The sequence below is a fragment of the Onychostoma macrolepis genome, chromosome 08, assembly GCF_012432095.1.
Source record: "Onychostoma macrolepis isolate SWU-2019 chromosome 08, ASM1243209v1, whole genome shotgun sequence".
Classification (NCBI taxonomy): Eukaryota; Metazoa; Chordata; class Actinopteri; order Cypriniformes; family Cyprinidae; genus Onychostoma; species Onychostoma macrolepis.
The window spans coordinates 3,107,001-3,119,320 of NC_081162.1; the positions used below are offsets into that span (position 1 = coordinate 3,107,001).

General features: G+C 39.3%; 1 protein-coding gene across 8 annotated transcripts in view; it reads right to left on the minus strand.

Moving 5' to 3' along the window:
- plch2a (phospholipase C, eta 2a) overlaps positions 1–12,320 on the minus strand; it is a 142,967-nt gene that overhangs the window by 16,030 nt on the left and 114,617 nt on the right. For all 8 annotated transcript variants that reach the window (XM_058784812.1, XM_058784810.1, XM_058784808.1 and 5 more), the window contains 6 exons: positions 11,976–12,147; positions 9,159–9,266; positions 8,244–8,396; positions 2,436–2,534; positions 2,038–2,138; positions 1,833–1,918 (listed from right to left, as the gene is read on the minus strand). In XM_058784812.1, the coding sequence (XP_058640795.1) occupies positions 1,833–1,918; positions 2,038–2,138; positions 2,436–2,534; positions 8,244–8,396; positions 9,159–9,266; positions 11,976–12,147 (719 nt within the window). The remainder of the gene's footprint in view (positions 1–1,832; positions 1,919–2,037; positions 2,139–2,435; positions 2,535–8,243; positions 8,397–9,158; positions 9,267–11,975; positions 12,148–12,320) is intronic.

Below are 12,320 nucleotides of genomic sequence, written 5' to 3' on the forward strand. Positions count from 1 at the left end.
GCATCAGATGCGAAAACATACACTGGCACATATTCACTGGACTGCAACCATTTGAACTGATCAGAGCTGATCAGATGGAGCCACATGGAGGATGAGTGCCATGTAAAAAATAATGAAGGATCAGTTTATTCATTTGAAAAATATAAATTGTAAATAAAGAATCACTTTACAAATAAAAACAATAAACAGACCCACTATATGAAATTTTTCTTTAAATGTAATTTAAAATCAAGAGAAACATTTTAAAATTGCAAATTTAACAAATAAATAAACTTGACACACATGATCACAACATAATTGCCCACCAAATCATACGAAAACAACTACACTTTTTTTGAAGTTGTAAATAAAACAAAGATTATTGTAGTACATTTTACAACAAAATTCTATTTCAGTATTTCCACTCTAAAATTTTATGTTTAATTTTATGTATTACTTGCTGTTTCTTTGTAATTATTTGTGAAATTTAATAGCAATTTCTGTTCAATACAAAAATTGTATCCAAATAAATCCTACTCCAAATGTTTTTCAGTGTAATCTACCTTAAACAGAATTTTAATATACAACCCTTAAAGGGTTAGTTCACCCTTTACTCACCCTCGAGGCAACCTAGGTGTACATGACTTTCTTCTTTCAGACGAATCCAATCGGAGTTATATTAAAAATGTATCATTGCAGTGGGTGGGTGCTTTTTGTTCTACAATCCACAAAATGTCAAATAAAGCTCACGCATCCACAATAAAACGTGCCTCACACAGCTCCGGGGAGTAAATAAAGGCCACCTGTAGTGAATTTGTAAGAAAAATATCCATATTTCAACCGTAATAAACACTTTTCTCTCACTTCTGCTATCTGTCATACACGGATTACGTAGGACGTATGTGCAGCGCGCGCCTCTGAGATATGCTAGTCTCGTGAGTTTGTTTACAGGAGCAAAGGAAGCAAAGTTTCCTTACTTTATCAAAGCAAAAACTCTCGGCTTATATCGAAATCCTCTGACAATTTTCTTTACAAATCCTCGGTTTGTACCTCTAATTCGTGACCAACGTTTTGTTTTGTTCTCTCTCCGCGTTCATCACTAATCACAACGCTGACGTCCTACGTCATCCGCCAGAACGACTTCCGCGTACCACAGTTAGATGAAGTGAGAGAGAAGTTTGAAATATGGATATTTTTCTTACAAAAACGCATGGATTCGCTACAGGAGGCCTGTTTTCACCCCCTGGAGCCGTGTAAGGCACGTTTTATTACGGATGCGTGCGCTTTATTTGACGTGTTCTGGACTGAGTAACAGAAACACCCACCCACTGCAATGATAACGCTTGGAATAGCCAGGACAATTTTTAATATAACTCCGACTGGATTCGTCTGAAAGAAAAAAGTCATATACACCTAGGATGCCTCGAGGGTGAGTAAATCACAGGCTAATTTTAATTTTTGGGTGAACTAACCCTATAATAATAAAATAAATGAAACATTAGTAATTGATTCTGTGATTGTGACTGATTGCACAGACGCTATTGGAAGAGAGCTGAACTGAATGATGACATCACTGAATCATCAATGTATTGACTTTAACTGAAAAATGACTCTTTGGTATTGTCCTCTTGCGTTATTGACAAACTATTTTCCTGTTTGTCTCTGTAAAGCTGCTTTGATACCATCTGTATTGTATAAAGTGGTATATAAATAAGGGAGACTTGACTTGACTTTTATTGTGTAAGTGCACTATTAGAGCCTAAATAGGGCCTAGGACACATTTTTCATCAACTTCATAATTCTGAATCTCACAGGAAGTTTGAGATTTCACATATAATTTCTGTTCTTCTCACCTTGTGCCTCAAAGTCTGGTGTGCCCACAGATTTAGTGTATACCAGATCAGAAAGTGCTCTTGACAACTTCATTGTTTTTTTCTTTCTGTTAGAACAGATTTCAGTTACAGACATCAATGATGAATGATGAAACATAAAATATTTAACCACATTTATGACTATACTGTATATAAACCCACACACCATGAGTGATTGTAACAGTACCTGCTGTGATGCACTGGTGCTTTAGACGCCCCACTCGAGCTCTCCTGATCCGTGTCTGTGTCCTCAAAACTGGAGGACTTCCTCAGTTTACTTGTCTTTTTCTACAGTGAACAGATGGAGTTGAGGTGATGCAGTGTTAATTAAGTCAACATGTCACATATAACATACAGTCAGTCGGTCATTAGCAGGAAATAAACTTGAATTTATTACACAGCTGAATGTAGTATTCCAGAGAGCCGTATACATGTTATTATTTCTATTAATCATTCATTCAGTATGAATAATTGATATAGGCAGAAGACAGATGTATTTTTCAGTGTGTGCAGTGTGTTGTTATGGGAGGAAACATTGTTTGGTTTAGTATGGGTCCATATGCATAATAATATATGTACAACTACCTTGCGTTTGGAGAAACTCCCCATGAAAGATCTACCCAGACGTTTGTTGCCACCAGAGTTGGCCTCGTCTCCAGTGTCAGTGCTGTCTTCTGCTTTTCCCTGTATTATAAATAAGATGCATTGCAGTGAAAATATGGACAGGAATATATACATAAATATACCAAAAACATTATCATGACAGTAAATGTAAAAAATGATAATCATCAATTCAACATTTTTTAAATGGAACAGAAATTCTTAAAAAAAATAAATAATAAAAATTGGGAAAAAGAAAAAATATTAAAATATTATATTAAATATTCTGGAAAAAAAAATGTTTGTATATGTTTTTTTTTTTGTTACATCAGGCTTTTATAGTTCAGACTCGAGTGGAGGAGTGAGTAAAAAAAAACAAAATTTTATTCAGAGGCCTAAAACTGAGAAAATGTTTTAATATTATGTTGATATTTATATTAGAGTATGATGAAATTCTGATAGCCTGGAATGTAAATTAACGAGAGCTTTATAACAGTACAGCAGATACTTAAAATAAAACATAAATATTAGTTGTCACTCTATATCTACTAATAACATGTCTTAAAAAGATTAAATTTAAATTTAAATGTCTAGTTTTATGATCGAAGCTTTGTAGTTTCTATTGTGGTATAACACAATGCAATGATGATTGAGAGATTTTGATTTCTCAAAAGCCTGTTGTATGATATATTCACATTTTAACAATTTTTCAAAAAAAAAAAAAAAAAAAAATATATATATATATATATATATATATATATATATAGAATAAACTATAAATCAGATGACACAAGGCATGTTGTAGGTTTGTCAGCAAAGTTTTTGCATATCTAATATGAGAGATACAATTCTGTAGCAGATGGACAACACTTATTCTTTGACACAACAATCACTAGGTGGCGACAGTAACCTATTCATTCAAAATATACAGTAAATGGGACTTATCATGGAGAGCAGGATTTTTCTTGCTGGTACAATGATCAGCTATAACATTTTTAGTTTTAAGGGTACATGAAACAGACTGTTTAATTCTAGGTGTCAAGGAGAGAGTGGACTTCAGGGGGAAAATGCTATAAATGTATAGCATATGACCAATTTAAGCATGTTCGCGTGTATCTCTGTGGGCCCGTCAAGGATGGTGGTGTGGCACCTGCTGAGAAAAAAGCCTCTGTGTGCAATCCTGTGTGTATAAGCCTCGAGTCAGTCCTTAAATAACCACACAGCACACATCTGTACAAGGACAAAACTAAGCTAATTAGACCACTTGCTGAACAGTTTAAATGAGTGAAATGTAAGAGAACATCTCAGGTTACTTGACTGTAACCCTGTTTCAGGAAAGCTAATGAGAACATTCTTTGTTCGACCGGTTGTGAAGCACGTGTGTCAAACACGCCAAGAATTGGCTTAAAGTCCGTGTAAAGTGATATTAAAATATGTGTTCTGAGTTTGTCACACAACAGAAAAATGTATTATTACCCACCCAGCCAAATTTGAATAATAAAAAAAAACCCTGCCAAGTAACTAAAATAAGTTATCAAAATCTTTGAAAAATAAGCAGGACTCTGCTCTCAAACGCTGGGGGCGTGTCCGCTGTCGGCGCTGTAACCACGCCCACTCGCGGAAAAGTGGCCGTCTCTCTCAACTGTCAAATACCTCTACAACCTGAATGGATGCTACTGATGCTACCTCTAGTAGCTTAATTTGATTTATACAGCCATACATGTTTGAGCGTGCAAGTTCGTTATTTAATTGTAGAGGCGCATCAGCGCTGCAGTGAGTTGAAACCTTCTCGTCTTCAAGGCGTGCGCGGCTCATGGTTGCTTAGCAACGGCAAACACCAGGAGAGCACTAGCTCCGGTCCGCTTTGAAAGAAGAGAAAGCGGTAAAGCTCGCGTTTCCATGCGTTTTTAGATGCGAATTGTGAACGCGCCGTGTTTTTAAATTGTATGCATTCTGCCAGATATTGATGTCTCTGGGCTAAGACCATTCACCCTAGAACCGTCCCTGCCTAGAATCTGTATATCTAACATCACAGACATTCAAAAAGACAAACTAAGAACTTGACCTCTCAACATAGTTATTATAGTGTTAGGGGCGGGGCCACGCTCGGTGGCTCCATTGCGTCATCGAGCCACCGTTTTAGCCCCGCCCAAAACATCCTGAACACAGAATTGGTGAAAAACTGTTTAACGGTTTAACTCCACAATTCAGTACTACATAGTTCAGAGTCTTTGTAATGTGTTTCAGCAAAACATTCTAACATTTGTAATGTGTTTAGAAACAATTCTCAGAATTCTCTTTACACGGACTTTAAATAATCTCGGTGAGTGATGTCATTGATTACATGCACCTGCAGGTTATAAATAGACGTGAGACGTACACAACTTCAGGTTAAACCTTTGTCTGAAGAGACGTCCAGGCACGCCTATAGTGCGGCATTGAGGCGCAGCATCTCGTTCCCGCTTTTTCAGGGAACAGGGTTATCAAAAGCTACTCTCGATGCTGCGTTTCAATAACGCTAATGGGAACGAGAATACCAACGCCGCCGCACTGGAAGTGTCTGGACCCCACAAGGTTGTGTAGTGTGTGCGCACAAACAATGAAGAGGTCTCAGACATGACTCTAGGATGTTGACTCAAGGACATGCGAGCCCGGAGTAGCATGGACATCCAACTATTGAGTCTGACAAATGTGTATGGAGAGGACCAGCCTGCCGCACCACACACTTGATGCAAGGGGAATCCTCCTGCTAGAGCCTTAGCATAGGATGCAACCCGGCTGGTTGAATGGGCCCTAACTCCTAGAGGTGAAGCTAAACCGAGCGCCTCGTAGGCTAGGGCAATAGCATCCCTCACCCTCACTATGCCATAGCATATGAAAGACTGCTCTGATTTAAACCACTGGCTAATGCGGTGGATGTAAATCTGAAGAGCATGTATTGGATACAGTAAATTAAGTCCTTCTTGCTTTGGTATGCTGAACGGCGGAGGTCAGAGGCTTCAAGAATGACCGTAAGATAAAAGGGTGAGGATGCAAGATAGTTTGACCAGCCCAGGGGCAAAGTCTAAGCAGGATGACAAGACTTACAGAGCCTGCAAATCCCCAATTTTCCTCAGAGAAATAATAGCCATGAGAAAATCCATCTTTAGAGTCAGAAACCTGACAGGTGCTGACTCTAGTGGTTCATAATGAAGTCCCAACCCGACCCCTTGGGCACTAAGGCCAAGTCCGACGAAGGGACTGTCACTCTGGTATGCAGCCTCAACCTCTGAGCTCCATGAATGAAGCGGGCAACTAGAGGGTGCTTTCCCACATAAACACCATCAATCAGAACACGGCAAGCCGAAATGGCGGACACATAAACTCTGAAAGTATCAGGACATGTGCCTGAGGACAATTTCTCTTGCAGGAACTCCAGCACTGAAACAACCTGGCAGTGAACTGGCCCATAGCGAGCCGTCAAGGAGGAATATTAGATCTGAGAGCCACACTCTGGTCGTTCAATGGGACGCTATCAGTAAGAGGTGAGACTCTCATTGACATACCTTGGCCAGGACTCCTGGGAGCAGAGCGATCGGGGAGAACGTGAGAGAGAGGGGTGATTCGCGCACCCCCCGTCTCTCAGCCAGCTCGAAACGCAAGCCCCACAATCGCAACGAGGACGCAGAGGCTCGCCCCTTTCTGAATGAAAGCGAGTCTCGAGCAGAGCACTCCGATCAAAGTGATTACAGTGCTTGCACTCAGCGTCCTCGAGGGCAGCAACAGCATGCTCCAAAATTCGACCAGCGAATCTGCTCCAACATTCATATGCCCCAGAATGTAAATCGCCTTGATGGACTAGAACTGGTCCCACATACAAAGCAGAACCTGCTGTGCTAGCCTTTTCCGGCAGCACCGATGCAGTCTGCCCTGTCAACCTATGTAAGTGACTACCACAGCCTTGTCCCCCCGCACTAGGACATGGTAGCCCCTGCTGGGGGATGCATTTCAGGGCCTAAACTAAACAGGACCTAAACAGCCATCATTCCGAGGCAATTGATGTGCCATTCGAGAAGATGACCTCTCCAGATCCCTTGGGCTGGACAGACATTCAAGACCGCACCCCAGCCCGTGAGGGAAGCGTCTGTCTTGCGACGACAACACGTGCCTAGAGTGGGACCCAAAGTCAAAAACCACATAGAAAGGGTACGAGGCCCTAGCGTGTAACCCTTATATACCTCTGGGGATTGACCCTTGGATTAAATCCCCTGGCTCTGAGCCGCAACTGTAATGGTCTCATGAGCAAGACGTCCAAAGGTTTCACGTGGATGCAGTCGCCATCAGATCTAGAACTTTCCGAAACTAATGTACAGTAACTTTCTGGCCTAGCCTGAAATCCTTCAGGGTGTTCAGAATGGATTCGATACGTGTAGGAGACAGCTGTGCCCACATTATGATAGAATCCTGTTAATCCCTAAATACATTGTCCCCTGGGTCTCAATCCCAGATAGGTAAGATGAGCGAGGATGACATCCCGATGTCCAAATGCATGCTCTTAAGACCGGGCCAAATCAGCCAGTCGCCAATGCTAAAGCTGCATCGGTGCATTTTGCATATGTGCGGGGTGATAATGGAAGAACTCGATACCGGTAAGATTAACCCTCAACAGCAAACCTCAGGAACTTCCTGCGTTGTGGCAAAATTTCTTAATGAAAGTATGCGTCCTTGAGATCATTTGTTGATAACCAATCACCTCATTGGATCTGAGAAAACAATCATAGACTGTCAGCATTTTGAACTTGTACGTTCTTAGAAAACGGTTCAGCCCGCAAAGATCTAGACTGGACACAACCCCCCATCATTTCTGGTAACCAGAAAATATTGGCTATAGCAGCTCAAATCTCTGTCTAGGAGGGGAGACGTTCTACAACCTCCTTGTCCAGCAGAGCTTGCATATCCTGTGTCAATGAATACACTTGTTCCGGTTTCACGGTAGTGGAGACCACGCCGTTGAAATACGAAGGATGATACGCAAATCATATCCTGTAGCCCTCTTGTGGAGTCCTTACGCCCCATGGAGAGATTATTTGGCAGTAGATTCCACGCTGCCAAATTCTCTGAAAGGGAGACTGTCTGTGACACTTTGATTTGCTGGTGGTGGAATGTTAAATGTTTGGTGTCCTGAAACACGGCAGGAAACAACCGAACATGTAACATCTCACTGGAGATCGCTGACCCCCGAAACATCCCCTAAGGGTGCCGGGAAGGAGCCCTTACTCTCGTCGTTGGAGTTTCCCATGGCACTGCCCGAGGGGACACACCCATTGTCCTGGGCACAGCCTCAGGACTTCCTTCTGGTCATAAAGACCGTTTGTTTTGTTTTTTGGTCTGGCTCCCTCTTGGCTGTTGAGTGCTATGAGCTGCTATGTGCTTCACAACCGGTCGAACAAAGAATGTTCTCATTAGCGTTATTGAAACGCAGCATCGAGAGTAGCTTTTGATAGGAAACAGGTAAAACTTTTTTGTACTATGATTATCATGGTAAATAAAAAATCATCAGCTTGTTATAGGTCCATTTTAGGTTACAATTACGTTCTGTCTGTCTGTCTGTCTATCTAAATAAAAATGTGTATAAAATAGTGATTAATTCAACAGTAAACAAACTACAGTACATTGATCTAAATGCATTAACATGGAATAGAAAGAACACAATGCAAGCAGAAGTGAATGTGGTCATTTTGTCTGTAAATGTGGTAACATTTCCTCTCCTGGAGAGGAAGGAGTGACATGTATGGTGAAGTACAGCATATTAACCTTTAGCGGTGATTTGTCATGTTTTCCTGTCGGCGGCAGGGCTGCGATGGTAAAACTGTCCGGATCTTCCCGGTCACGAATCTTTGACTCCTTCATGAGGTTATCTAATTTTTTCTTTGCAACATTTTCCGCCTGCTTCCTGTTCATAGATGTCTGGAAAGGGAGACAGAGAGAAGTGAATTCGAATGGACTTAAAATTAGCATTGTAACAGCATCTGCAGGGAACATGAAGGTCAAAACCATTCATCAAAATATCTATAAGCTGAAGTCTTGACCTAATTTTACACAGAGAAAAAAATCATGACAAATATTCACTTGCCAAAATATCATCTTTTATTTTTACATTAAGGCACTTAAGAGAGGAGCTTTCATTCAAAATGCATGAGTCTTTGAGGTTTCACTGAGAGCCTTTTGCATAAAGTACGATTGAAACGTCCTGCTAAAAGAACATGACAGATGTAGAACGACCTGAAGAATTGAAGATTAGAGTGAATCTCATTACACTTGACCAGGTGATATTTCAACCTCAAATTAAAATAAAATAAAAAAAAACTAATATATTTCGCATTAAGAAAATGAAGACCAACTTAAATACCATTAAATGTATTGCATTTGCATTTGCAACATTATTTTCATAACAATTAAACATATTAAATCTCTCCACCACTAGCCTTTGAGCTGTTCAAAATTCTAACATACTACTCTTACTTTTTTCTTACTTATATTCTGTATGATGGATTATACTGCTTTTGCCGAAATGTGTCCTATACAACAGAGCAGACTGCATGAAATAGTCAATCCCATAATGCAATGCACTTTCAATTTCCAGTGGTGAATGAACAACATCTACTCTTCCTAAATTTTTCATACAAAAAGATATTTTTAAAATGCACCACATCATCTAACAATACTTACATCTCCATTCATCAGCTTACAGTCATCCTCCATCTCATCAGCGCTGTCTTCATCAGACACGTCCCCCTCCTCTGCATTCTCGTCTATATTTGGGGGCAGTTTTTTACCCTTTGAGCAAACATACAGAACACATCTCAATACAAGATTTGTGAAATGTGTTTTCATTTATATCTAACACTAGTTCAGTGTAAACTCTGTAGTGGTTCAAAATACTGTTCTGCTTAATGAACAAAAAATAATATCCATTGATTTGCTTGTTTGAGGATCTCAACCAGCCCCATTCAGCAACATGGTTCAACCAGTCGCATGAGTTTGGGACAGGACCATCTCAAACCAATGGCAGATGGGACAGTGTTTTTGAGAAAATCTGTTTGGAAAAAGTCTACCTTCAACTGAGGTTAGCTTTAACATTCGGCAAGGGAGGAGTTGAAAACAGAGCAGTCAGGTCGAACACTTTCTGCTTCCAACAGTGATGCTTGTGTGGTGTTTGCTTTCTTTATTGCAGGGGATTAAATGCAATATTAATTAAATGCAGACATTTTTATGAAACGACGGAACACTTTTCGGTCACACTTTATTTTAAGGTCCAATCCTCACTATTAACTAACTATAAACTAGAACTTTTACCTCATTAAACTCCTTTTTTGCTGCTTATTAATAGTTAGTAAGGTAGTTGTTATGTTTAGGTCTTAAGGGATTTAAAATATGGTCATGCAGAATAAGGCATTAATATGTGCTTTATAAGTATTAATAAACAGCCAATACGCTAGTAATATGCATGCATTTTCTTTTTTCTTTCTTTTTTATGAGCTTTTTAGTTAGTTTTAGAGAGCAATTGCTTTTTAAACTATAATATGATGACACAAACAAACATATTCGGTCATATTTTATTTTAAGGTCCAATTCTCGCTATTAACAAACCATTAACTATGACTTTTGCCTCAATAAACTTCTAATTTGTTGCATATTAATAGTTAGTATGGTAGTTGTTAAGTTTAGGTATAGGTGTACGATTTCGGATGTAGAATAAGGTCATGCAGAATATGTGCTTTAAAAACACTAATAAACAGCCAATATGTTAATAACAGGCATGCTAATAAACAGCTAGTGAGAATTGGTAAGCGTAAGAATAGTAAGAATTGTCCCTACACTAAAGTGTTACCAACTAACAGGGAAAGAACTGGATTCCAGTGTAAAAAGCCATTCATATTGAAACTGAAGAGTTGGTGTCTTAAGGTGACAAATCCCTACTGACATCTATGCCCAAATGCTTGAATGCAAATATTTTTAGCAATCAATTCTCATCTCATTGTATTCTCAGTATTGCAACCTTTAGTGTAAATTGTCTTATTCTGTAGTCAGTTTTTAACTACTGTCATGCCAAAAAATTTATTACAACATATTTATAGCAGATACCTGAATAAGAACACGTCTGGTCTGCTGGCATAGACATTTGAAAGAAACGCTATCGTCCCCTTGAGTACTGAGATTTCTTGTTGCAAAAATGCTCAATGCATCTGTGTCTGCATTTGCATACTTGAATAGGGATTGTTTCTGGCCCTAGGGTCTTCTAGCACTATAACAGCATCTTACAAGACAATTACAACCTAGGGGACCCATCGCCACTTAAGCTGCTTTATCAGTAAATGCTATAATTGACTGGCACAGAACAGCACTCTGATGTATGGACTGCAGAAATGCAGCACTGACATTGACAGGGACATTAACAGAAAGAGGCCAGCGATAGATGACAGAAATGGGTTAATCAATAGCGGTTAATCAATCAAACAATGTCTGACCCCAAAGAGTAATTAGTTTTAGCATGTGCTGTTGTTTTCTACTATTATCAGCTTTGATGCTGCATTAGCAGACAATGCAAAATAAACATCTAAGCAATTTTGAGTAATTTTTCTTCATCTGTGATTACATTTAAAGTATTTGAAAAAGTGTTCAGAACCTGTGACTGTATTATAGTCTTGCTCAATGGTAACAAAGCAACGTTCCAGGCAAATGCAGCGACTGAGCAACGATGCAAGTGTTTTCTGTTCGCTGGGCTCCCAGTAGCCACGTGCCGAGCAATTTGTCAATACCACCGGCTGGCCCAGTTTGCAGTTCAGGATTCACTCTCTGGTGGGAACGCCAGTCTGTCTTCCAATTATAGCGCCAACTCGCTTGCCGAGCTGCTCCATCTACGGCCCAATTTTCAACCCTCACACTTTATTAAAAGCACAGGAGAGAGCTGCATTTCAGCAAATAGATTTTATATCATTAAGATTCTACTGTTTTGTTGCTCTAAAAGGTTTTCTGATAGAAAAAGACCAGCAACTGTGCAAAAAAAGGACAAAAATCGAAATGCAATGTTACTAAAATATCAAATAGTTATGCATTCATTATGATATTATTGCTAAAATATTTGTGAATTGTTAATGTTTTTACATGATAATTTGTAATTTTGTGAATTAATTTCACTCACCCTTTGATAAAAGTTGCACAAAAACTGAACACAATTTTCAGAGAAAAATAAGTAATACACCAATATTCTATTCTAGTACTTTTATGATTTTTAGTTAATTATACAGTATACTGTATGTTTATAATTACAATTGAATTGACTTTGCTTAGCTAGAGGTTTATGATATCTTTGATGCTTCAGATAATGTTCATAATCTTTCATAAATCAATGCATGCACTGCGCACACAATTACCGGTACATCAAGCAAGTTGATTTTCATCATGAATACATCTGACCATCCTCTAAAAAAAAAATGACCATGGATTTGCTCCTTAGTGTTGATGTAAAAGCGTTTAGATGGTTACCTTGATGAGGATTTTGCCTTTTAGGGCTTCGGGTGAAGGCAGAAGTCCAGATGGGTCGGCAGGGATGGAGGACACGTCCAGTTTATCACCCAACACTTCAGTCAGATACTGAGCCATCTTCTTCTGCTGAGGGACGCTGCAGTGATTCTCAATGGACAGAATCACAGGATACCTGAGGAAAGATCATCCACAAGACACATTTACAGATCTAAGATAATAGTGAGTCTAAAGACTTAAAATGCCATTCAACTGTCAACGTCCAATTAAAAAGTGGTCAAAGTGGCTTATTCAGAAATTGTCAGAGCATATTATTCTGTCAAATATAAAATAAAATAACTCATATTT